This window comes from Sphaeramia orbicularis, chromosome 5 (assembly GCF_902148855.1).
Source record: "Sphaeramia orbicularis chromosome 5, fSphaOr1.1, whole genome shotgun sequence".
In the NCBI taxonomy this organism is placed as follows: Eukaryota; Metazoa; Chordata; class Actinopteri; order Kurtiformes; family Apogonidae; genus Sphaeramia; species Sphaeramia orbicularis.
Genome location: NC_043961.1, coordinates 31,242,215 through 31,267,868, shown reverse-complemented (window position 1 = coordinate 31,267,868; position 25,654 = coordinate 31,242,215). Strand labels below are relative to the sequence as shown.

The 25,654-nt window shown below is 38.5% G+C and overlaps 3 protein-coding genes across 3 annotated transcripts; 2 read left to right on the top strand and 1 right to left on the bottom strand.

The window, feature by feature from the left end:
- Nucleotides 1–979: 979 nt before the first annotated feature.
- LOC115418861 (transforming protein RhoA) lies at nucleotides 980–12,471 on the top strand. The gene is made up of 5 exons (XM_030133384.1): nucleotides 980–1,097; nucleotides 2,075–2,232; nucleotides 10,027–10,147; nucleotides 10,490–10,620; nucleotides 11,726–12,471. The coding sequence occupies exons 2-5, from the start codon at nucleotides 2,077–2,079 to the stop codon at nucleotides 11,897–11,899; spliced, it is 582 nt and encodes a 193-aa protein (XP_029989244.1). The 5' UTR covers nucleotides 980–1,097; nucleotides 2,075–2,076; the 3' UTR covers nucleotides 11,900–12,471.
- A 1,551-nt stretch (nucleotides 12,472–14,022) lies between these two features.
- On the bottom strand, nucleotides 14,023–19,359 carry tmem43 (transmembrane protein 43). The gene is made up of 12 exons (XM_030133366.1): nucleotides 19,201–19,359; nucleotides 18,407–18,553; nucleotides 18,133–18,267; nucleotides 17,579–17,673; nucleotides 17,403–17,452; nucleotides 17,192–17,261; nucleotides 17,046–17,116; nucleotides 16,266–16,393; nucleotides 16,078–16,152; nucleotides 15,485–15,586; nucleotides 15,226–15,343; nucleotides 14,023–15,125 (listed from the first exon to the last, which is right to left on the bottom strand). The coding sequence occupies exons 1-12, from the start codon at nucleotides 19,216–19,218 to the stop codon at nucleotides 14,923–14,925; spliced, it is 1,212 nt and encodes a 403-aa protein (XP_029989226.1). The 5' UTR covers nucleotides 19,219–19,359; the 3' UTR covers nucleotides 14,023–14,922.
- Nucleotides 19,360–20,759: 1,400 nt separating this feature from the next.
- On the top strand, nucleotides 20,760–24,992 carry LOC115418844 (rab GDP dissociation inhibitor beta). Its single transcript, XM_030133363.1, has 11 exons — nucleotides 20,760–21,020; nucleotides 21,218–21,325; nucleotides 21,414–21,510; nucleotides 21,619–21,753; nucleotides 22,578–22,776; nucleotides 22,861–22,992; nucleotides 23,507–23,606; nucleotides 24,006–24,177; nucleotides 24,313–24,457; nucleotides 24,551–24,605; nucleotides 24,690–24,992. Exons 1-11 carry the CDS (start codon nucleotides 20,979–20,981, stop codon nucleotides 24,834–24,836), a joined length of 1,332 nt encoding a protein of 443 aa, XP_029989223.1. The 5' UTR covers nucleotides 20,760–20,978; the 3' UTR covers nucleotides 24,837–24,992.
- Nucleotides 24,993–25,654: the final 662 nt, after the last annotated feature.

The following is a 25,654-nucleotide window of genomic DNA, read 5'->3' as shown; positions in this document are numbered from 1 at the left end:
CATTAATATCCAGAGTGTGTGCTTTGTAATGTAAGTATTTATTTTTAAAAACATATTTAGACTCTATACATTCACAATGTCTCTAAAATATTCCATTATATCTGTGCATTCAAAATTATACTAAGTAACAGCCCCAGTTTATTAAAAATGACATTATGTCACAGTTAGTTGTGTAGCCTATACAAATCGTTCATTTTGCATGCAGAAAACACATGGTTGTCTTTATATGTTTAATGTATGTAATTATTTTTTAGAAAGTAAAATTTTATCTAATATTGCAGAATATCAAATAATTTGAAAAAATGGGAAAAAGTGGAAAAAATGTAAAATGAGTGATCTGAATAACCTCCTGAGATTGTCTCCAAAAGCACTATGTTAATTGATCTGTATGTATTTTATTACTTACTATATAAGAACATACATTATAGCAAAAGCAAATTATCCACTGATATGAATAGTGGTTCTTTGTCAAACATCTTTTTAAATGATGCATATTCACAAATTAATTTATTGAACCAATAGAAAACCCAAGCCTCATAAGTCTATATATGGTTAATGATGGTTAATGATGTTCTATGAAATGGGTCATAAAACTTGAACCTTCTACTTCTGGCCTCTGGATCTCCATTTGGATAGAAGATAAAGATGTTAGGTTTGGCCAGAAACTGAGCTGAGAAAGAGAGGTATTTTATATTTCATTATATCATTTTACATTTTCTTAATTTTCCATGGAGGTTATCAGCTATGGTTGTTATGACTGGATCGTACAACAATAATCACCAAATGTTTTGTCTGTGGTTTATATTTTATTGTTTCACTCATGGATGTTTTACAATGATAATGATGATGATGATGATGATGATAATAGTTATTATTATAATTATTATTATTATTATTATTATTATTATTATTATTATTATTATTATTATTATTATTATTATTATTATTGATGTGGGGTGTTGTAGATGTATTGTTGTCCCCACCCCCTCACTTCCCTCCTGTTAATCCTCAGTGAACAGCCCATTCAGGGAGCAGCGACGGAGGCCAACAAAGCACTACTTGAAAATCATTTGGATAGATTTTTGAACAATCACCGGGTTAGTATATAATTTATATACGTAAAACAGAGTTTCTGGTCCTTTTCTGGCTCCATTATTGCCAGTTATATAGTTATATATTGTGTTAACCTATATTTTCTTCCGATATTCTGCTAACGCTAGCGTATTAGCTCAAAGTCGTATTGACTTCCGTTTTACTAGCTAAGCTAACCCTGTACTAGCAAGCCGGAGCCGGTTAATCTTTTATAAGGAATATGGGACGTTAAAATCATTAGTTACAAAAAATACCGCATATTGGTATGGTAGAGGGTACATGTTGTTATGAATATCGTACAAGTATCCCGCATTACGTTAGAAAAAAAACATCAAAAAGTAAACATAGCTAAACATGCTAGTCGGATATCCGTGCTAGCTATAGCTGTTAGCGTCAAGTCTTTTGTAAACAGAGCGACCACTTAACTGACTAAAATCTAGGTTAGGCAACATTGCGGATGTTCACAGCGGCACTTAAACGCTATGTATCAATACACAGACTTTAAGTATTTGTTGGTAGTTTTGGGTGTAGGGCCACCAACGTATAAACAGAATAATTAGTGAGGCTTTCTGCCGGGGTGGGTCACTAACACTCAAGCGGAAATGTATCATGAAAGAAGAATCCAAAGCGTAAATTTTAAGCCAAAGGCAAGTTAAAGTTGGATGATCTAGCTCTGAACCCTTTAGCTGGTTTGTGTACCCTTCCCTTGACCAAGCATCCTGTATAGTTCACGTACTGGCAGTAAACAGTCGTTTGTTGATGTTTCTACATGAAGCTAACAGTTAGCCTCGGGTGTTGGTTTCAGACAGGTCTGGCGTTGTGTCAACACAGCTGAAGGTTACACGCTGCTCATTTTTCACAGGGATCGTGCGAGTAGTTGCGTAATGCCTGTTACTGTATGCAATAAATTGCTCCTCCTCGTTGGTGTAGATAAAATGTTCATATGTTCTAACCTTTGCATGTTTCTATCTATTGATTGCAGCTATGGCAGCAATCAGGAAAAAGCTGGTCATAGTGGGAGATGGGGCTTGTGGAAAGACCTGTCTGCTCATCGTGTTCAGTAAGGACCAGTTTCCAGAAGTCTATGTGCCCACAGTCTTTGAGAACTATGTCGCTGACATTGAAGTCGACAGTAAACAGGTATGAAGTATTTTACAGACCAGCATCAAAAGTCAGTAAATGGTTGTGTGTTGTCTTATTTGTGTATGTTGTAATAAACAATACAAAATGATGAACTACCAATGTTGTTTCAACAACTCAAGCTTACTTTTAATCCACCATTTAGTAACATTTTATATTACGCATAACTACCCCATCTCTTGCACCAACATTCTCAACTTATTAGTGTTTAACATTATATTCTTATATGCCAGGGTTTTGCCTATAATTATAACACTCAAGTGCTTCACCCTAGTATTTTTTGCACAACATCTTAGCTGAATGAAAAGGGACAAATAATGTAAAGTTTTTTCTAACACATTTTACTGTCATTTATGGATGCACATGGAATATTATTTATTATACACACATTTTGCATCAGTTTCCAATGAGATATTATGTGTGTTTATCGATTATTGTTGTTGCTATAAACAGTGTTTAGTCACATTTAAATTATTAATAAATTTGGATTATTTTTTTTTAAGGCATCTAGTAAATCCACTTGCAAAACTTTCAAGGATTACTGAAGTACACAGTGGTTACTTCATCAGTGAACATATTTCATTTTTTTCTGTTTATGAATGTAATGTAATAATCTACAACCAGTGTGTTTGTATAAATATAGTAATGATATTAATTTAAAATGATGTAAAAACGTTTTAGTTACTACAGTGCATAAACCTTCTGTTACACCTAGTGAGATATCTGTATGTTTTAATGAGTCATTATACATTCATCCATTACAGCTCTAAAATTAATGTTTTAATGAATAATATACCTTTATCGTTTGCCGTACACTACCTGTCCAAAGTTTTAGGTCAACTTAATTTTCTCTGTAGGTCTAATTTGTATGTATAATTTTGTTTATTGCTCTTGCACTTGGTTTTTGTCTCACTGTTATGAAAATATTATACAACTTCCTATAGTGTGTTGTTGTCCAAGTAATGCCTCTAAGTGTGCAATCTATTCTAAACACTGCTGTTGTAGAAAATGTTTACTCAACAAATATGATGCATCCAGAAGTGCTTGCATCAAATTTCAAAGTTTAATTTAGTTGCCGTTATAGAAGAGCAAGGGCTTTAGGTTGTTCACCAATTACTAGCTCCCTGGTCATGGCTAACTGGTTAAAGTAATACTTTTGTAGCAGTGGAACTAAAATAAGCCCAAACGCTGTTGCCAGCACTCCATACAGAGTGGTCTGACTTCTGTTAATTATGTAAATTCCCTCAGTAAAATCTCTGTTAGAACTTACACTTCTACACCATCTGAAGCATTATTTGGGTAATTTTGTATAATGAGAACTAGTATATAGGTATGGTGATGGCAAAAATCTAAACTAACAGTCAGACCTTTGTAACCCTTAGGAGTGTTGGTCCTTCCTTTATGCTTGGGACACACTGTGGCAGCTGCGTCATCTTGCTGTGCTGCTGATCAGATTAGTTGTGTGTTATTACTGTGATGCTGTCACTGTTTGTCCTATTTATTTACATTGAGCTTCCCATTGATACTTTATTAGTATGATATAATTTCACAGTAAATTTGGTTTCTAAGGACAGTGAAGAGTTCAAACAGTTTTGTGATTTTTCAACAAAGACAGAGAAGAAACAAAGATCATGCACTAAAATTTTTTTCACGTTTGTGACACATTGAGATCTAGACTTTGAAACTTGTAAAAAGTGTCAGTTATGTAAAATAGTGTGGGTATGACACAGCTGACTATCAGTTGGGCTTTTCTCTGTCTATGGCTGCATTTTATATATACATATATATATATATATATATATATATATATATATATATATTAGGGGTGGGCAAGTTAAAGCGTTATTACCACGTTAATGCATTCATTAAATAACGCCGACAATTTTTTTATCTCACGTTAACGCCGTTTTATTATTGTTCTGCCTTTCAAGCAAGTCTTAGTTGATTTATACATACAGACTCTTATTTTGAAACTCATGCTTTTATTTTGCCGGTCCACACACCGGTGCTGTGTGTATGTGCCGGCTGAGAGGAGAAAACCGGCGAACTTTACAAGTAATGCTGATGTTTAAGCTAATTTGTTTATGCAAGCAGTCGGAGATGGGTTGCTAATTCTTTATGCAGGCTCATGCTAAGTTTATGTAAATTCATTGGTTGTGTTTAGGTCTAATATGTCAGCCTTTGAACTAACCTTTACTCATTTACGATGTGAATGTTGTATTAGCAGTCATTTTATCTCGATGCTAACTTGAATGGGAAAATCCATAGACACGCTAACGATTAGCATTTACAGGTTAATTAAAGATTTACAACGTCTTTTTAGTCAGCAACAAAGGCTCACATCAGAGATATTTGATACTATTCATTCTTACAACAACTGAACATAAAATACTCACAGGCAAACGTTTTTGGGGCCATACAAAGAAGAGTGAAAGAAACATGTCTGTTAGTTCTATGTCCGAACTAACTACGGTAACACGGAAAGGACAAAACATACGTTAGTGCCACTTATTCTGACCACTTCAGGGCCCCTTTTGCTTGCTTTGAACAACTGAACATCACATATTAATGGGCTTATTACTATTAGTACTGATTAGTGGGCTTAAGACTCCTGTCAGTCACTCACAATTGTAAATACACTGGTGGGTACATAAACATGTGTAAAAGTAGTGGTTTTTTACATGGACATTTTCATTTTAAATGTCTTCAGATGGCGGGGTTGAGAAGGACACAGTTGTTTGGAAGCACTGACGTGCAATTATTTTTATCACCGGAGTACTTCCATACTTCCAGTCTGGAATATCACTGAAAGGCAATACATGCTGTTGATGCGTCCCCCCCCCCCCCCCCCCCCCCCCCCAACAACTATGCGATTAATCGCGATTAATCGCAGAAAGCCATGCGATTAATCGCAATTAAAAATTTTAATCGCTGCCCACCACTAATATATATACACATACTGTGTTCTCGCCCACCAGGGTGGTGCCACCTTTGGGCAGGGTCCTCTGGGTGCCTGAGGGTTCTGCGTAGGATCGTAACTGTTCCTAGAACTGTGCTCTTTTGGACAGAGATCTCTGATGTTGTTCCTGGTATCTGCTGGAGCCATCCACTCAGTTTGGGGTTACTGTCCTTAGTGCCCCGATCACTGCTGGCACCATTAGGCCCTTTTCCACCAAAAGCCCAGGAACTTTGTTACCAGGAACTTATTTACCAGGAATTTATTTGGGTAAAAAAAATCCTGGTAATTGCATTTCCACCCCACCCCAGAGTTCAGGGTAATTTATTCAAATCAGGTTGATTATGTATGAGGGAGCAGTAAAAGAAACTGCAGTACAGTTCATGTACATTCATAAAATAAGCTCTAGTTCAATAAAATGACAGTACTTTAAGTGGACGGTTTGGGTTTAACATTTTACTGGTTGTTGAATCACTTAATCCATCTGGAATACATTTTAAATGAAGTTAACCATCATTACATATCCTTAATTTCTATTTACAAATGGTAGAACATGTGTTTTCAACTTCTCTTAAACTAACTCACATCTGACTTTAAGTGTGATGGATGGTTCTTTTTCATTTCTATTGTTTTATAGATATAGTCCAGGTTCAACCCTAAAGTCATACAGATTTACTTAAATGCCTGCATTTAATTCGACTGCATATTACTTATAAAAGTGCTTATACTCATTTTGATGCCTTGCAAATGAACAGACAGTATTAGGTTAGAATTTTTTTTTTAATTAAAAATTGAAACAAAGAAAAGGTGCCAAAAAAAAAAAAAGTGCCTTGAGATTAAAAGGGAAACAAACGTGTGAAAGGTTCGGGCTTCTGGATCAGTGTGTGGACCAGCTGGTCCAGAACAGCCGGTCTGGAACTCCATGGTCCCGGTCCCTTTTTCACTTTCTTACATGAAAAGTAATAAAAATGTTAAAATGAATAACAGAACACGATGACAGATTCCTACTACTATGATGTGGCATGTGAAATGTCTGACCTGGGCCGTTGTAAACAGCAGTAGATGATGGACCAGGGCACAAATGAGCCGCAGGTTTGGAAAAAGAGGCAAGTCCGTCCAGTCCATTTCAGGTGGAAATCACAATACATAAAGAATAAATCAGTGTTCCGCTCACGGCGACAACACGAATACATCCAGTTCTCTGATTTAGGTTTAGCATCAGACTGTTGACCAGTTAGCATCAGGTTAACTGGACTTTTGACTAAACAGCTAATGTGCCGTGGATTACTGTTACAGCATGGAATGAACTAAATAGTGAATATATCTGTCATATTCATACCATTGGTTTGTTTGGATCCACTGTGACTGTTGTGGTCCTTTAGTTTCTTTTAATCCTGCATGAGTTTCTTCTTCTTTTCTTGTATTTCTTTAGGCTTGTGTCTTACATTTAGCTCCAACAGCTTTTACTCGAACCTTGCTCATTTCATGTCAGCGGTGCAAAGTCCGTCTGAATTTCCTCCTTTGCAAAAATGCTCAAAAGAGCCTGGACCTCGTCATCCGTCTACTTGTAGTAGCTTCTCTTCTGGTCCATTTTCCAAATGATCACAATACAAAGCTTGTGGAAATTAAATAAAGAATGAATTAAATAGCGGCTGGTGAACGGAATGCGGAAACACTGTGAGTGTAGTCCACCACTCAGTGTTCTCCAGCACACAACCCTGCCCCTAAGAGTTCCTGGTAATCTGAAAAGTACTACCTCCCTACCAGGTACTTCTTCAGGGAAAGTTATTTACCCGGGTAATTTTTGGTGCAAATGCACCGGGGCTTTTGAAAATTCAGGGTAATGCTCAAAGTTCCTGCAAAAGTTCCTGCTGTGGAAAAGGGCCTATTGTTGCCTTCACACCCCACATTTTCTCTGTCTCCTCTTTCTGCCCTTGGTATTTCTCGAGCTTCTTGTGTTCTTTTTTTCTGATGTTGGTATCACTTGGAGTTGCTACATCTATCACTACCACTGTCTTCCGATGTTCATAGACCACTACTATATCAGGCTGATTGGCCATCACCATCTTGTCAGTCTGGATCTGGAAGTGCCACAGGTCTTGGCCTGTTTGGTCTCTATCACCTTTGGGGCGTCTCCCATCTGGACCCTGGGACCTCCAGTCCATACTTGGTACAGATGTTCCTGTACACTATGTCCGCTACCTGGTTATGCCGTTCCATGTATGCCTTGCCTGCCAGCATCTTGCACCCTGCAGTGATGAGCTGGACTGTCTCAGGGGCTTCTCTACACAGCCTACACCTGGGGTCTTGTCAGGTGTGGTAGACCTCAGCCTCTATTGCTCTGGTGTTCAGGGCCATGAGTGGTGCCTCTGTGCTGTCTTTTAGTTCAGCCTTTTCCAGCCACTGGTATGTTTTCTCGATATCAGCCACTTCCTCAGTTTGCTGGTGGTACATGCCATACAAGGGCTTGTCCTTCCATGATAGCCCCTTGGGCTCCTCCTCCTTACTGGGCTTTTGTTGCCTGAGGCATTCACTTAGCAGTTGGTCATTGGGGGCCATCTTCTTGATATATTCCTGGAGGCTTGTTGTTTCCTCCTGGACAGTAGGTCTGACACTTATCCCCCCCCCCTTTGGCTTTGTGTACAACCCCAGGATGCTGGACTTAAAGTGAAACCCTCCATGCATGGTAAGGAGTGTTCTTGTCTTATTATCAGTGGATATATCTCTTCCAGTGGCCAGGATATTATGCCAGTGGGTTATCTGATCACTGGCTGGGCGTAGGTGTTAATGGCCTGGATCTTACTTTTGTCGTTCAGCTGACTTTTCAGGACTTGCCTTACCCTCTGTAGGTATTTGGCTGTGGCTGATGTCCAGGCTGCCTCCTCATGATTACCATTTGCCTGCAGGATCCCCAGGTATTTGTAACTGTCCTGCACATCTGCAATGTTCCCTTCAGCTAGTTCAACCCCTTCAGTTATCATCATTTTCTAGATACCATCCACCCACATTTATCTAGTCCGAATGACTTCCCAGTGTCTAGGCAGTGCACAGGTTGGTGTTCCTTGTCTTATAGTCTCAGACAATTGCCCTGTTAACCAGTAGCTGGTGTTGTTGCCAACTCATTTCTATGCTCTGCTCATGTATTGCTCCATGTGCCTACGCATCTTAGCCACTATGATACTTTTCATGTCATGCTGAGGCAGGTTATAGGCCACTAGTTGGATGGTGTTGTTCTTTTCTGGGGGTCCTTCATTATGAGGACTGTCCGGCCTTGGGTTAGCCACTTAGGGTGGTTTCCCAACATTAGCAGCTGGTTCATCTGTGCTGCTAGGCATTCATGGAGTGCAGTTGGCTTCTTAAGCCAGTAGACGTGAATCATGTCAGGCCCTGGTGCTGTCCAGCTTTTCATTTTGTACACTCTTGTTTGGACATCTGCTAGGGTGACCATCCCCAAGCTGGCCTGCCGTCTTGGCTCCCCCTTGCTGTAGCATCTTTGTACCGTGGATGAAGTACAATGCTGTACCTCATCATTGTCTGGCTGTGATTCAAACATTGAGCTAAGAGCTGTTTCTTAGTGAAGATGTGGGGTTTCGAAGCAATCATTTCTCCCACATTCTTGTTCTGGAAGTTGGCTGTGCTCTGCTTGTAAGTCTAGTCTGCTTGTAAGTCTGTCTCTATCAGCCATTGGGTGTTAGTGTTATGTGCTGCCTCTTTCTCCCAGATACTCTTCCAGTATTGCTCAGTGTCAGCCCTGGGTGGATCTGTTGTCACCTTGTTGCCCTGCCATTGAGAGTAGACCTTAGCTGGGTTGTTTATTCTTCTTGCCTCTGCTACTCTTGTAGTACTACTCACTTCTCTCTGTGCCACCACAATCTTTTCCTCTAGCCTTCTCTTCCATGGGGTAATTCACTCCTTCTTGCTACTCATGCTGATCATCTTGTAGCCAAGCATCTCTAGGATGACTGTTGCTGCTTCATACATCAGCCGATTGGTCTCAGTGATGTTTGTGATTGCGATAGTTACTACTGGAGGAGTAGTCCTACTGGAGGGCTACTGCTAAACTTTGTTGTTTATCCTTGGCAAGCAGGAGGTAGTTGTGTTCCCTTCTCTCTGGTCAGCAGCCCTTGTGTTTAGTCTGTCTGTCTTTGGGACTTGGTACCCAGTCTCGATATTTGTGGGTGATGGTGAAACCACCCCCAAGCTGACCTGTCGTCTTTGCTTCCCCTTGCCGTAGCATCTTTGTGCTGTGGATGAGGTACAGCATTGTACCTCATCCACAGTACTCTAGCCATGATATCAACTTTTTATTGCAAACATTCAAACACTGAGCTAGCAAACTGTTTCTTAGTCAGTGAAGATATGGGGTTTCAAAGCAACCATTTCTCCCACATTCTCTGCATATATCCCCTCTCAGTGGAATTGCTACCACAGTAACACTCAATCAGTACCATGTTCTCTGCCCTGCTCCATGAATGTTTTGTTCCAGTAGCATCAGAATGTCCTGGTTCCCCAACACCTGACATGGACCTTGTTGTCCTGGGCGATGTCCGAGCTGGTACTCTATCATTAATTGTACCACTCATTCCCAGGTATATGCGTATAGCGTAAAGGGCCTTGCCCAAGGGCCCACCTGTATCCATGTTTCGCTCCTGCCAGAATTTGAACCTCGTACCTTCCACACCAAAGTCAGTGGTGTAGACCACTGAGCTATCCAGTCCAGTATATGTGTGTGTGTCTGTGCTCAAATTACAAAAAAAGTCATTATAGCACCTGAGCCCTCCACAAATCCATGAAAAACTCTGTGTGTGATGATGAATGTGTGACCTCTCTTTTGGCAGGTCGAGTTAGCGCTCTGGGATACAGCTGGTCAAGAGGACTATGACAGACTGCGCCCACTCTCTTATCCAGACACTGATGTCATTCTCATGTGCTTTTCTATTGACAGTCCTGACAGTCTTGGTAAGTAGAAACAGAGAGTAGAAAAACGTAACACTTTTCTTTTTTTCTTTTCTGTTCTTTTTTCATTTTTCTTCTTTACATTCTTGTCAGTACTTTTGATGCATCATTTTGAATTAACTAAGGCCTTTTAGAGAGTTAGGTGGACATCCTGACAGTAATGAGTTCTAGTCTGGACGTGACAAATGTGTAGAGTATTTTTTTCACATCAGTTCAGAATTGAATCACTTTAGGAATTCTTCAGTGATATCCAGTCTTAGTCCAGTCCTGTCTAAGTCATCAAATCTCACCACTCATAGCCTTTGCCTGGGCTCTGACTGACGTGGCTTTCATTGCCTTTTCTAGAGAACATCCCTGAAAAGTGGACTCCAGAGGTGAAACACTTCTGCCCCAATGTTCCCATTATACTAGTGGGAAATAAAAAGGATCTGCGCAATGATGAGCACACCCGAAGGGAACTTGCCAAAATGAAGCAGGTAAAAATACATAATAATACATAATAATAGTGTTTAACACAGAACAAAAAAGAAAAACACTAAAAGTTGGCTTTTGTCGTCATTGTGAACGTGTAAGTTAACAGTCAGTCAAATGACTCTACTGCAGTTACAGGTACTTAACGCCAACTCTGATGGGCAGTGATTTGGGCACAATGCTAATGATATGCTACATAAATAGCCAGGCAAGAACATTATTTATTGTTTTTCACAATCAGGAAATATAGAATATAGCGCACCCCTTGTTTTTTTCAGTCTGTTTGTGATGTTGAAAGGGCTGCACTAAAATAAAAACATGCAAATGCAAACTCAATCACTTTGTCTCTGTGGAAAGGTCTGTCACAGCTGCACAATTTATCAAATCACAATCACAAAAAGCTGCAATTTAAAAAAAAAAATCAGATGTGTAAGGTTTAGATGGATTTACAATGATTGATTTGCAGAAATTGAATATTGTTTTCATTATTGTGTTTTAATCAGAGTGTAAAAACTGGTACATTTACTTTATCTTAAAATGAGTGGCTTGTATTTTGTGGCAAAAAAAATATATGTGGCCCCTGTTGTGTTGCTCTATTTTTGATTCATTGATCCTATGTAGAAAAAGGTTCTATGTAAAACATGTAAATTAAAGTTGCTATGTTGTTTTTGCCTTTTTTCATGTTAGTTTGAGTTGGAAAAAAGCTCACCTTCATACTACCCTTTAACACAGTCAAAAATTGCAATACTGTCCGCAACAACTGCAAAACGATATTTTCACCAAATTTAAGCAGAGTTAAGCATTTTGATCCGTGTTAAAAGAATATCATCACCTTCTTGGAATAATGGCCTAAGTCATAATTTTCAAGTTTTTAAAAAAACAAAAAATTCTGATCCAAATATATGTGTGTATGATATTTTTTAGTTTTTAAAAAAACCTGAAAATTATGACTTAGACCATTAGTTTTAGAACATGACTATAGTGAAAAGCAAAATAATGACAATTGAAATATTGTAAGAAAAGCCTGAAATGCCTCAAAACGTGCTTTTGAGTCAGTCTGCATTCTATTGCTGATTTCATGTTTTCAAAAAATTTTGGCGTTTTCTTTAGGAACCGGTGAAACCAGAGGATGGGCGGGACATGGCTAACAGGATCGGTGCCTTTGGATACATGGAGTGCTCCGCGAAAACAAAGGATGGTGTGAGGGAAGTGTTCGAGATGGCCACCAGGGCTGCACTACAGGCCAGGCGGGGGAAGAAGAGCAGTAAATGTGTCCTACTGTAAGAGGGGGCACGAGGACTGCTCCCTGCAGGGGGAACCAAGAAGGAGCATTAGGTCAAACCTACCCCCAAACACACCCACACAAAAGACTGCTCTACCCCAGTTTTTACTAAAGGTGTAATGCTTTTACTTTTTTGTCTTAAGCAAAAGTAGTCAGGTTCTGTCAGTATTCAAGTTTGAGGTTATGGAAACTACTTTTTTGTACTTTAACATGAGTAAATCTGCCATAATGAAACCTCCTTTATCAACACATACTAAGTAATCAAAGAGGTCAGCCAGGGGACCTGTTGAGTCATAGCTGCCAACTACAGTAAAGTGCTTAAGCCCTGCCTGCTGATCTGAGGAATGTTTCCACAGCCAACTAGGGTGAAGTACCTACACACTGTGACCCGTAGTCCTTTAATTATTTCAACAAACAGATGCACACGCCGAGTCAAAATGTGTTTGTGCGTTTCAGATACAAATCCTCTGTGCATTATTATCACATGCACAATATGAGACTGGAAACTCATTTTGTTAAAACGCAAATGGAAACTTAGTGTTTTGTGAAATAAATTACTTTGTAAGAATCTTGATCATTTGCATTACTTGTTTGATTAACGCCATCTAACGTGGCTGGTGAAATATAATCTCACTGAGATTCAAGCAGATTTTTATGAGGCCTGTATTGATGCTTGAGAGTCAAAAATATAGTGAGCATTTTTAAAGACTCCTTAAATTCGTTAATAAAGGATTACAATAACACAGATTAGTTGCCCAGGAGGTCGTTGGACAAACAATAAATAAAGCTGTCACTGCTTTGTGATCAACAAACTGATGATTTTTACACTAATGCCAAGACTTAAACCTTTCTACTGAATTTTAATGGCAGTTAACATATTTACACTCCTACTGTTTGCCTCTCTGGTAAGCTAACACGGTATAATAGTTTACTCAACTAAAAGTACCAATACTGCAGTGTAAAAATGCTCCACTCCAGTGAAAATCCTACTTAATTAGAAGTATGCAAGTATTTTCAGTACAGCTATTGGTTTGGTCCAGCTGAGGTACTGTTATATTCAGAGACACTGGATTTTTAATGAATGATTGATGTAGACTGAGATTGTCTGAAGTAATTAATATGCAGGTTTACCTTCAATAATACCAGATAACACATGATTGATGGGAGACAAAAGAAGTTCTAATACACAAATCTGATGTTGGATCATTTGAATGTTTATTGAAATGAAACCATGTGAAAAGTTCAGAGAAAAAAATAATTAATTTTATCTGTCAGCAGCTCAGACACCTGGACTGTGCATCTAACTGCTTTTATAAAGATGTCAGAAGACAAAATGGTTGGTTTTTATCTTTAGCAGTGTCATTTTAATCATCTTTTGTGTAAAATCCTCTTCACTACATTTGACAGGTTTAATGGAGTAACAAATACAGGGTGGGGAAGCAAAATTTACAATATTTTGAGGCAGGGATTGAAAGACAGTGTATGACCAATTAGTTTATTGAAAGTCATGAGAATTTATTTGCCACAAGAAAATTGACATAATAGAAAATGTTTTTATTCTGTGTCCTCCTTCTTTCTCAATAACTGCCTTCACACGCTTCCTGAAACTTGCACAAGTGTTCCTCAAATATTCAAGTGACAACTTCTCCCATTCTTCTTTAACAGTTTCTTCCAGACTTTCAGATTTTTGTAATAGTCTTGCTCATAGTCATTCTCTTCTTTACATTATAAACAGTCTTTATGGACACTCCAACTATTTTTGAAATCTCCTTTGGTGTGACGAGTGCATTCAGCAAATCACACACTCTTTGACGTTTGCTTTCCTGATTACTCATATGGGCAAAAGTTTCTGAAAAGGTATGGATAATAGTGTTAGGTATGATTATGACATCAATATATGTTTGGTTTCAAAACAATTGACGTAGTGCCTGCTGAGAAAAAACTAAATGTTCGTTGTAAATTTTGCTTCCCCACCCTGTATAGTATCTCCATCAGAAATGTTGGAGGTTTTAAGTATAAAAATTCATAAAAGTATCCTAAGTTTAGTACCTTGTAAATGCACTGGTTCATTTTCCTCCACTGGCTTTTGTGCTTCAACTGGAAAAATACCAAAAGCTAGACAAAATGTTTTACAAGTGCTTTATTTAACAAACAGTGCAAACAATAATGCAACAACTAGGTTCTTTGGCATTCATTTTAAAAAAGCAACACAATGTACATTCAAGTGTTGGTGTCAGGGAGGAAAAGTGGAAAAAATAACTTGAGCAAATTGACATAATGCACTCAGTTCAGCAGCTTCTTTATGATACTGCATATGATGAGATACATCCAATGCACCCAAACAACAGCCCTGCAATACAGCTTACCTCCACTAGGGAAATGACGCCCATTTCTGATGAAACTAATGCTCTGCCTGTAAGAAGGAAGGTAGATTAAATATTTGAAACACCTAATGAAACGGTATATGCCAGCAGCTCACAAACTGAAGTAAACATGTCAATAAAACAGTTACTACTAAATAACCATGAATGATTGACTCCAGTTTAACTAAGGCAATAAACTGGCACCTTATGAGTTGACGAATATACACTTTGCTGAATACTAAAGAAAAAATATACTACAGTAATGTTGCTCATTATGAGCATCTGTAAATGAAATGAACACTGCAGTTTTGCATTGAAAGGCAACACTGATAACATCTGAGGTCTAACAGGAAACCACTTCCACTGCTCTTCAAACACACAAGTGATCTTTCTTATGACTGACATGACCACAATGTTAAACCGAGGGAACTATTTTTGCCACAATTTTAACACAGATAAATTTAACTAATTTTAACTACACTTCATAGGCTTGTACCAATAAAACCAAAATATATTGACACAGGTTTGTTTAATAGTTTTATCAAAGAAAGCAGATTGTGTACAGTCTGTAACCCACTCTGGTTAAACTGAGTACCATCTCTGAAGGATGGAGGAAGCCTGCCATGATCAAAACACACCACAAACTGTTATTAGTCCACTAGTCACTCATGCTTCTTAGCTGGAAGTCCTGAACGGGCAAGAAACACCGGAACCAGAGCGAGTGCCCCTAGAGCCGCCGCCACCAGGGGTCGGTAAAAGAGCCAGCCTACTCCGATGGTGAGGAGGGACAGGGAGCAGGAGACGCACAAGGCAAAGACCTTCAGGCCGACAGAGACCAGCTCTCTGAGGACGGGAACCCAGTCCACTGCAGACACAAAACAGAAACATACAGTATGTGACTGACACAGGACTGAATGAAAACCATGTATAAAGAATCCTTAAAGTGACAGCAGGCGTTCGTTTACCCAGTGTGTAGATGATGCGCATGGTCAGCTGAATACTGAGGAACATAAGAGCCCAGCCAGCAGCTCTGAGGCCCCAGGTCTTCATGCTGTTGTACTGATGTTCCTTCGCAAAAATCTCCTACAGGGAACAACAGAGCTGGATCAACCACGGGTACCATGCATGGATATCAATCTGTGAATATTCATGGCTTTTTCCAAAGTAATTCCATTGCAAAAATAAGAGCAGGGTCTCAGAACAAAAGAAAACCAACACATGTACCTCAGCAGTCAGCTCTTCCAGGTACAGGATCTCCAGAGTGTCTCCAGACTTTGTTTTAAAGGGCTTCAGCTGCTCTCCTTTCTGCATGGCAATAATGCTGACCTGAAATACAAATACTGGTTAACTGGCTTGTGTTATTGTGTTTAAAAATACCCATAAACTCTGTATTACTGGGTGATGAAATAACAGACCGTTTCTGCAGAGCTGACAAATTTAAACTGAGGCTTTCTAAAACCTGTTCTGCAGTTATACTTCAAATTCAGATGGCAGGTTATTGTAGCCAAAATATTCCAGAATAGTTTGCAGTACTTTGTGGCAAAAATTAAGAAAAAATCAAAATTATTTTACATTACATTTACGCAGCTCATCCCCAAATAAATTGAAAAATAAATACACTGTCACAGAAATTGTACTTTTAACATAGAGTGAAATATCTCGTGGGGCAGGTTGAAATAACTAGTTTAAATGTTTTAATACTTTTAAGACTGAATTCTGTAGAGACTGAAATCCAAGTACAGAATGCAGATACCTTCTAAAATACTGAAATATGACCATGATGAAGGGATACAGTGGATAGGGTGTGTAGAACTCACAGTTTGGGCTGGGCCAAGGTAGGACGTCTCCCCACTCAGTCCAGCAAAGGAAAATCTCACACGCACATCCCCAACCTCCCAAATGAAACCAAACAAAACATGAAATCAGTACGAACACTATGTGGATATTATTACACAATCATAGATGCCAGTCCGTATGTATTGAGGACAGGGGTCTGGACTCTCACCTCTGGTCTGCGTGGGGACTGAGTGTGATAGAAATAATCATCATCAATGGTCAGAAAAGGGTCCAAGTTAATGGCAGGAAAATCCTTCAGACTGAAGGTCTTGAAATTATTAATCTGCTCCACCAGGCCTGAGGATGACACAGCAATGAAGTAGTGACATTTTAGTGAAATCGACATTTTATGGCTCACTGAGTGGGGTCTAGAGTCCCACCTCAAGGGGGCACCAAATATCACAGAGAGTGTACAAGACTTTCTGAATTGGTCACAATCAATAAAATCACCAAAACCACAGCTGCTGGATAACCAGTAGTCTGTGTATAATTTGGTCATCACCTTGCAAGCCACACCTCTGTGACATCTTAATCTCTCAAAAGTGTAAATTATTCTAACCAGATACAAAGGATGAAACAAAGAGAAAAGAAAAAACTATAATTAATTGCCAAAAAGATCCTGAATTAATCTCTTTATTCTAGCTGTTGAACTGAAAATCAAAGACAAAGCAAAGAAATCTACTAAATAAATAAATAAATATGGATCACTGAAGGTCAAACTCAAAGTCACGAAGCAATAAATCTGGAACTGGAAAATAAAACTAACCACGTTTTTAGGTGTTATTTTCTCTCAAAAATAAGTAATTCACACCAAGGAAGCATATATTAGCCTTCAGTCTCTATCAGAGTGAAGTTCTGAAGTGGGGTCATGAAAAACATTGATCTGAACAGTGTGATAGATGCTATAGTCGTGTAATCACTGTATATGTGATGTGTTTGTGTCAGGTACCTGTAGACAAAATGAAAGGCCCAGTTCTGACTTCAGGAGCCACCACTGTCACACTCTCCACTGCCATGGCACTGACATTTAAAGACACTTACGTTATTCCCAAGAGCACAGAATAGAGCAGAATCATATAAAGAGCAGTTTAGTACCTTGGGTTTTGGTGACCGATTTCCTTGTCAAAATTGCGACTGTTGATCAAGTCTGATTTCCATTCTGTGTCTATGAACAAAAAGGACTTCTTCATTTCAAACCAAACATCTTAACTATTGTTCTTTAAGTCTCTCAATGGGGAACAAATATCAGCAGTAGACAGGTCATGTTGTTACTGACAAATGCCCCATTTGGTAAAAAGTGACTCACTGTATGTGTATGTCGTTTCAGTCTTGGTCTCACCATCTTCTTGGTAATCTCTGGAAAAAAAAAGGACAGAAACGAACTCACTACAGTCTCTTTATGCTCTGCATTCCAGCCAACATTTTTTAAACCACACCCCGCCCTGAGTTTACACACAGTTTACACACCAAGAATATCCTCACCTGCTCTCATGGTACTCCACCCACTGATACATCTCCACCTCTCTTTTCAGCTTCACTGCCTGCACCACCACTCTGTAGTTGGGGTCATGAAGGGGCTAAAAACACACAGAGAGCAGATAAATTAGTTCTAGAAAAACTAGTATGAAGATTACATTACCACACTACATTTAAGTTTGGTTATTGTCAGTTCTTATAAAGATAGAAAACAGGCCACTTCATACTGCTGTTTATACTATGTACCTGATTTGACTTATCATTTATACTTGTTTATTTTTTATTCATTGTTTAACAAATTTCTACACAAGGCATCTACCTCTATACGTCCCAAGATAAACCAAAAAAAGATGAGGAGATAATGATAAAATAAGAGGCATATCTCATATAATTTTCAAATGACAGAATTGCAAACAAAATGTACCTACACATGAAATCTATAGCTACAACTTAGTCTTTTACACATTCAGTTCTATCAGGTGAAACGTTTGAGAAGATGCATAAAAACTATTTTTAATTTCTGAATGAGATAAAACAATCAGAAAGTGCACACGGTGTACCTGTGCCGTTTTCAGCTGTGCAGAGAAGTGAACTAAACGGTAGTTGTTCTGAAGGTCGAGCCCAGATAAAGGCTCCAAAGACACAACCTGGGAAAGACCTTCATCCAGAGAGGAAGCGGTTTGTAAAGCCCGTCCCTGAACAGAGGAACAGTTGCAAAGGATATGCACTGTTAGTTAACTGAATATCATTATAAATATTATTATTATTATTACAATCTGTAACTTAATGTCATAAAGTCAAGAGCAAATGTTATCCAGTGAGAGTGTTTCTTACCTCATTAGTGAAAAGAACATAAATTGAGAGGAAAAACAGTCCAACACCAACCAATGTCCCTCCTGCAGTCTCACTCAGCCGCTCCAGAAATCCTGGGTTGGATTTAACAGACACACGTCTGTGCACATTTGGATCAGTATCTGAAAACTAAGACAACATAAAGCATTTAGATTTACTGTCCATACAGATGTTCATCACTAGTTAACATGCAGTGAAATACACTAATATTTCAATCATGTTTTGCCTGCACATAACTAATGTTAAAAGTTACACTTTTACACTGTAGGAAAACACTGCATCAATAATAATGGAATGAGTGACGTTACAGGTGGTTTCAAGATGGGGGGTAAACCACTTTTATTCATATTTATTTGAGATAGAAAGCTTCTACAAAGAACATTTGTGAAGGTAGGCAGATGAACTCTTGATTTATGAGCCCAAAACTATGACATCATGTCCCATGTGGCAGATTAAGGCGTACATAGCTGACACACCTCTTTTATCTTCTGCTAACTTCACTTCCTTACCTAATTTTCATGTTTCAAATAATTTAAACTTCAGCCTGAAGAACTGCATTTCAGTCACATTTAAGATTTTAAGGAAGTCAACGTTCATGTGTTGATACGTCGCCATTAAAAAGAACTCGTATGAGTGAAAAGTTTCAGTTGATGGAGATGAACTGAAGCTGGTGAATAAAAAAGCGATAGTTTACACTAAAGCACGGCCATTACTCTGCGGTGTACCCCAAACTACGAAAAGTTACTGTTAAACAAATTAACGCCTTTGAAACTTACTGGCTGTGAAGAGGACATTTCTGTGATAAAAAGCTCCTCTGACAGGCAGCGATGTTCTAGATGTTTGCAGGGATGCCTTCGTTCACTAACCGGTAGTTCATACAAAATTCGCTTTCAGTAAAAAGCAGCGTACACCGAAAATCATCCAGGGAGGCGGAGCCAATATTCACTGCTCTCGTTTGACCTGTCTCAACTGCTTTTAACTGGACAGTAAAGGAAAAAAACATATAAACAAAATCAAAATACAGTAGAGGTAGATAAAGTCGTATCTTAACCTTTTTTTTTTTTTTTACATACCTTTCTGTAAATAATTTTTTCTGGGTGCGCCGGTGTATAAAACAACCGCAACTGCAGAGTGAAACAGCGAACGCCGACCCGGATATGAAGGTATGATGGGTAATGTAGTGTTTTGTGACACAATGTCAAATTAGGACATGTAGCTAATGACTTAAGAGGCTAGACCTAGAGATGATATACCGTAAAGGAGGATGGAAATGTATATATGTTTCTTAACAAGACGAATTCAAATATATTAAAACTATATTTGACTCCCAACAGATTGTTATGCTAATCTTTTCTCCTTTTTGTCTATCAGTCCCACCAGTCAACTGTGGTTACCATGGTAACAGAGTTTTTAATTCTGATAAGACAAGAACGCTAATATATTGTTGCATAGTACCATGATTACGCAGCAGCAGAGCTACTTTTTCAGCAGTTGTGACTAGAAATTATGACAGATTTCTATTTTCTTCTGTCTGCTGTGAAACTGTCAAAACTTATATTGATAAGTTAAAGCCAATTTGTTATTTCATGTCAACATCAGTGTGTAGCAGCAGAGCTACATTCATGCCATCTTGGACTGAAAGTTGTCCAATATGTTATTTTATTTTATTAAGTATTATTGTTAATATGTTTCTTTCTTTTTTTTTCTCCTTGTCTGGTGGGATGATCATTGTTGTATACTGTACTTGCAGCTTAAAATAATGTCTGCATGTTGAAATGTTGTAATATATGATTTAGGGGAAAGAGGTGAAATTAAAGAAGTGTTTACTTTCCTACTCCTTTTCAGATGTGTAAGTAACACTAAAATGGTATTAAGTGGGTTATTTGTTTTGTATAACATTACAAAATGTATGATTTATTTATTTGGTTTCTTCTTTTGCTTGCTTTTGTAGATGGTAGTATTGTGTTATTTATATGTCCAAAATACAACATTCATTTGTTCAAAGCTGTTCTCTAAAAAGAGTTTCTTTATGTCCTGTTCCTCTAATGTATCAGTTGGGGAAAAGTGCTGGTTAGTATAATATAATTATCAGTTTATATTTTTTCTTAAGTGGCTGGTATTATGTTCCATTCCAGCCTTCCTCTACATTTAATAGGTTTGCCTTTGGCCCATGCCCTACCCTTCCACCAAGTTTCGTGAAAATCTGTCCAGTAGTTTTTGCATATTGTTGTTGACAGCCAAAAAGAATTAGGACCCAATTGGGAGTGATCACCCAATCCCTGATCTGAGGTCATTATGTTAACTTAATGCTTAAATCCACATGCAGGGTCCAGCCCAGGCACACTGGTTTATTCCCCTTCTCTCCATCTTCTTGGCTCTCTCCCTTTTACTCACACACTGTTACATACAGTATATGCCACTGTGCCACTCTTAAAGAGATTATCACAAAGCATTTGCCGCTACTCAACACATGCATACAAAAGCACGCACACAATAGTACAACGGATTACACTCAGACGAGACTGCTGGACAAACAAGTGGAGAGCTGGTTGTGATGGAGGAGTATGATGTTATTGTGCTTGGAACTGGACCAAAGGTAAGAGAACATGAATTTATTGTAAAATGACACAAAAGGAAAATAATAAACTGTCGGTTCACAGGGAATTGTTGTCTCTCAGCTTTTGATGTATGAGAAAAATGCAAATACTTGGCCAGATTTTAATTTTGTCTCATACTTTTCTGTACTTCAGATCATTTTCACAGTGTTTATTTCTCTGCCTGTGTCTCTTGCAGGAATGCATCCTTTCTGGTTTAATGTCACTGAGTGGAAAAAAGGTTCTTCACATTGACAAGAATCCATACTATGGAGGAGAGTGTGCATCCATTTCTCCACTTGGGGAGGTGACACAGATACACATCCACATTGCTTTCTTTAAATGATATGAAATCACTGCTCTGTCCTGGCATAAAACATTTTCTGTATTTACAGCTCTACAAAAGGTTTAAGATTTCAGGTCCTGATGACTCTGCGTGCCGTGGAAAGGAGTGGAACATTGATCTAATTCCCAAGTTTTTTCTTGGCAACAGTGAGAGCCTAAAGCTATTCTTCCAAATTATAATTCATACAACATGTAAAACCTGTTACTGTGCTGTGGTGAAAGTATTAATTTTGCTCTGTTGTGCATTTGCTTTAGGTGAGCTGGTGAAGATACTGATGTTTACTGAAGTCACTAGATATGTGGATTTTAAAGTTATTGAAGGCAGCTATGTATACAAAGCAGGAAAAGTGCACAAAGTACCAGCTACAGAGGAGGAGGCGCAAGCTTCAGGTGACACAAAAAGACTTCTTACAATTTTTGAAAGTAATTTTCTGTAAATATGTGCATGGTTGTAGGTTTCATCTGAACATTGGGATCAGGGATTCTTTACCCGGTAAAATTATCAACATTAACCCAGTGACCATTGACCCAGTGCTATTTTTATGGCAGTTCCCAAATGAATATTTTTTCTCTATTTAACCTTTCTTAAGTGATTTTTCACCATTTATTATAATACTATCCTCTGAATTTGACATTTTTCACTGTAAATCATGTATTTTCCTACATTTAATTTAGATGCTCATGAAAACTCAGAGTAAATTCAGAGGTTACTTTTTCATTCAGAGTTACTTTTTCAGCAAAACCATCATTATCTGAACATGAATCCAGTGTCTCCATCCACTGTCATTGATCCAACTCAATGGGTTTTACTGGTGAATCAATGTTGTAGAAGATGACGGTGTTTCCACATTCACCACAGAGCCTCTGAACATCCAAATAGGTTGTATCTGATGATCGTGAAAAGATGACTAACTGCATTTTACATCAATTATTTAAATGTATAGCTGGGATTAGTGGATCAACAGGTAATAAACAGTTTATATCAGTAGATGATTTTGGTTGCTGGTTGCTGAATGGGTCTTTATGGGTTAAAAACTTAATTTGTACCAGCATGATTTATGCTCATGATCAAAACATATCACATGCATCAGTGTTTTGGGATGGTTGATCTACAATACATCATGGCCATAAGAGATTGAAACATTAATCAATGGGCTCATAACCTGGATTGTAGAAATTAAACTGTGCTGAAGAAGACATATATTATGTTTCAGATCTCATGGGCATGTTTGACAAGAGAAGGTTTAAGAAGCTTCTGCTGTTTGCCCTGAACTTTGACATGGCAAACCCTCGAACCTACCAGGACATGGATCCTATCAAAACCACCACGCGGGATATGTTCTGTCGCTTTGACCTGGGACTAGATGTTATGGAGTTCACAGGTCACGCCATAGCCTTACACAACAGTGAGGGGTCAGTCACAGAAACATCATAAACCATAGAAAACATGAATGCGTAACTGCAGATGAAACAAAGCTTGTGTATGTCTCTCTTTAGTTACCTGGACCAGCCCTGTGTGGAAACCATCAAACAGATCCGGGTGTACACAGAGTCTCTGAGCCGCCACCAGAAAAGCCCCTACCTCTACCCTGTGTACGGGCTGGGGGAACTACCACAGGGATTCGCAAGGTCACATGAAATATCAGTATTTTAGAGGACTTACAATTAATCATTCAGATGTCAGTTATCAAATTAATCACCAACGACTCTGAGTATTTTTTTTGGTAAACTCTCTAAAAAACTGAGCTCCTTAAATGTGATGGTTTTCTGGTTTCTTTACTCCTCTGTAATACATAATTTTTGACTAAGCTCATTCACTATTCAGGAAAATAATCTACAGAACAATGAAAATAATCATTTCCTGCTGCCCTAATATTTCACATGACCTATCTTTCAAATTATAAAAAAATGAAATATTCTGAATCTAAAACTGCTCTAAATGAACAGAAAATAGGCAATACTTAATGAAAGAAGTACTATACTATATGATACTATACTATACTATACTATGCTATGCTATGCTATGCTATACTATAGTATTTTTAATAGGTCATCAGTCAGTTCTGTTAAATATGCATGTATATGTTCAAGGACTCGCACCAGAGGCTGTGGTCATCAGCTGTATGTTCTTTGTTGACTTCAGGCTGAATGCAGAGTATGGAGGAACGTTCCTGTCAAACAGGGCAGTGGATGAGATTGTGATAGAGGGCGGCGAAGTGAAAGCTGTGAAATCTAAGGGCAAGGTATTTGTTCGAAAAATTCTACCTTAACCAGTTTTTTGTTTTTTTGTTTTTCAACAATCTTTTAGTTCTGAGGTCAGGTTGGAGTCATGGTTTACAAGGAGACAGAGGAACATTTTATTATTTATCTCAAATTATATTTCTGAACCCTGGTCTGTAGACGTCTTTTCTGCAGATCCGGATGGAGGACTGAGCACAAGGAAAAGTGTACAGACAGCAGCACACCATGACTGACATCTGACCTTAGAACTAAGAGATGAATAAATCCACTGGTTAAAGTAAAATTTCTCACTTATTCATTTATGTATTAAAGCAGTGGAGAAGATGCAGGGTTTTAGTAATCATAAGGGTGATTAAGTAATGCCTCATTTTCCTCTTTTTTCTGTTTTTTTTTTTTTACAGGTGTTCTCCTGTAAACAGCTCATCTGTGACCCCAGCTACGTTCCCGGCCGAGTGAGGAAAGTGGGGCGTATTATACGGGTCATCTGTTTACTAAATCATCCGGTTAAAAACACACATGAGGCCAACTCCTGTCAAATTATCATCCCACAGTCGCAACTTGACAGGAAATCAGGTATTTGTTTTTAATCCCCTTGTATTGCTATTATCTTGCTTTTTTTCTGTCCAGTAATTTTTCTAGATTTCAGCCATAACAAGCTCATCAGTACCATATCGTTAACGGAAAGCTACTTGTTTTTTGTGCTTACAGACATTTACATATGTGTAGTGTCCTATACTCATAATGTGGCCTCAGCTGGGATGTACATTGCCACTATAAGCACAAAGGTAGAAACCAATAACCCAGAGAAAGAGGTGCAGCCAGCGCTGGAGCTTCTGGAGCCCATCAAGCAAAAGTAACTTACACACAAAAGGCTAATTTCACCTTGGATTTGTTACGATTATGATACATTAAGGATATTTTTTTCCAATAAACTTCTTGATTTTAGATTTGTTTCAGTCACCAACCTGCTAGTTCCCAATGAAGATGGAAGAAAGAGTCAGGTAATGAGAACCTTCATCTAAAAGAACAGTAAAATACAGACTGTTTGAGGCGGGTTCAGATTAAAATTGAACTTTCCTTGTCAGATATTTGTGTCTCGCTCTTACGACGCAACCAGTCATTTTGAGTCCGAGTGCGAGGACATCAAAGATCTCTACCATCGGATCACCGGAACAAAACTCAGCCTCGGACAATCCAGCAGACACCAGTCTCACAACTCTGACGATGACTGAATGAGAATGTGAACATCAGGAAAAAGTGACCGAACAACTGGGAGGACGTCGTGACATGATGATCCTAACGGGGATACAGCAGAGGTCATTGGTCACATGTGGATTGAAATGTGTTTGTCCTGTGACATGATAAACGTGATAAAATGTTGAACATCCCTCTTTGCCTGTTGTGTTTTCTTTAATTCCCTTTTATATCAAGTAAACATCTGTGGTTTGTTACTGTTTAGAGACATTTTCTTTGCATTTTTCAGTTCTTACACATATTGATGCAATGCTATAGAAGCAAAAAAACACATTTATCTGAAAAATAGATCTTTTTGACATGTTAATACATAATCTTCATCACGCTGTTTAACTTTTTAACTCATCAATGTTATTTTGTCAAATTCACTGAATGGTTCATGTATATATTTGGACCAAAGTGTAAATGTACCCACTTTTTCCTACTTTTTAACTCCAAGAGGTGAAAATAATCTCAGTTCCCTTTGTATGAGTGGCAGGGCATTAAGGTTCAGCTGGGCATGAGGCATTGAGGCCGATGATTAGAGATGAATCCCTGGGATGGGCAGAGGATTTATGGATTCTCTTATCTGCAGAGCTTATGAGTGAGAAGGACAAAGCTTCTGAATTGTCATACGCTGCACATACTCAGTGCGTCAGTGCCAGTGGTGCTGGAGCTACAGGACACACAGACGTACAGATTTAAGAGGCTTATCTAAATGAAGGACAGCGATCAGCACCCCACACTGAAACGATGCTGGTGGACGTTGTTTCACACACACTTATTTTCTACCTGCTACACAGACAGCAGCCACTTT

Coding starts and splice junctions, on each gene's coding strand:
- LOC115418861 (XM_030133384.1), top strand. CDS start 2,077: ATGGCAGCAATCAGGAAAAAGCTGGTCATAGTGGGAGATGGGGCTTGT. Junction 2,233..10,026: donor TTGAAGTCGACAGTAAACAG/GTATGAAGTATT, acceptor CTCTTTTGGCAG/GTCGAGTTAGCGCTCTGGGA. Junction 10,148..10,489: donor TGACAGTCCTGACAGTCTTG/GTAAGTAGAAAC, acceptor TGCCTTTTCTAG/AGAACATCCCTGAAAAGTGG.
- tmem43 (XM_030133366.1), bottom strand. Junction 15,587..16,077: donor ACCTTGGCCCAGCCCAAACT/GTGAGTTCTACA, acceptor TTTGTATTTCAG/GTCAGCATTATTGCCATGCA. Junction 15,344..15,484: donor TGGAAGAGCTGACTGCTGAG/GTACATGTGTTG, acceptor TGTTCCCTGTAG/GAGATTTTTGCGAAGGAACA.
- LOC115418844 (XM_030133363.1), top strand. CDS start 20,979: ATGGAGGAGTATGATGTTATTGTGCTTGGAACTGGACCAAAG. Junction 22,993..23,506: donor CTACCACAGGGATTCGCAAG/GTCACATGAAAT, acceptor TGTTGACTTCAG/GCTGAATGCAGAGTATGGAG. Junction 23,607..24,005: donor CTGTGAAATCTAAGGGCAAG/GTATTTGTTCGA, acceptor TTTTTTTTACAG/GTGTTCTCCTGTAAACAGCT.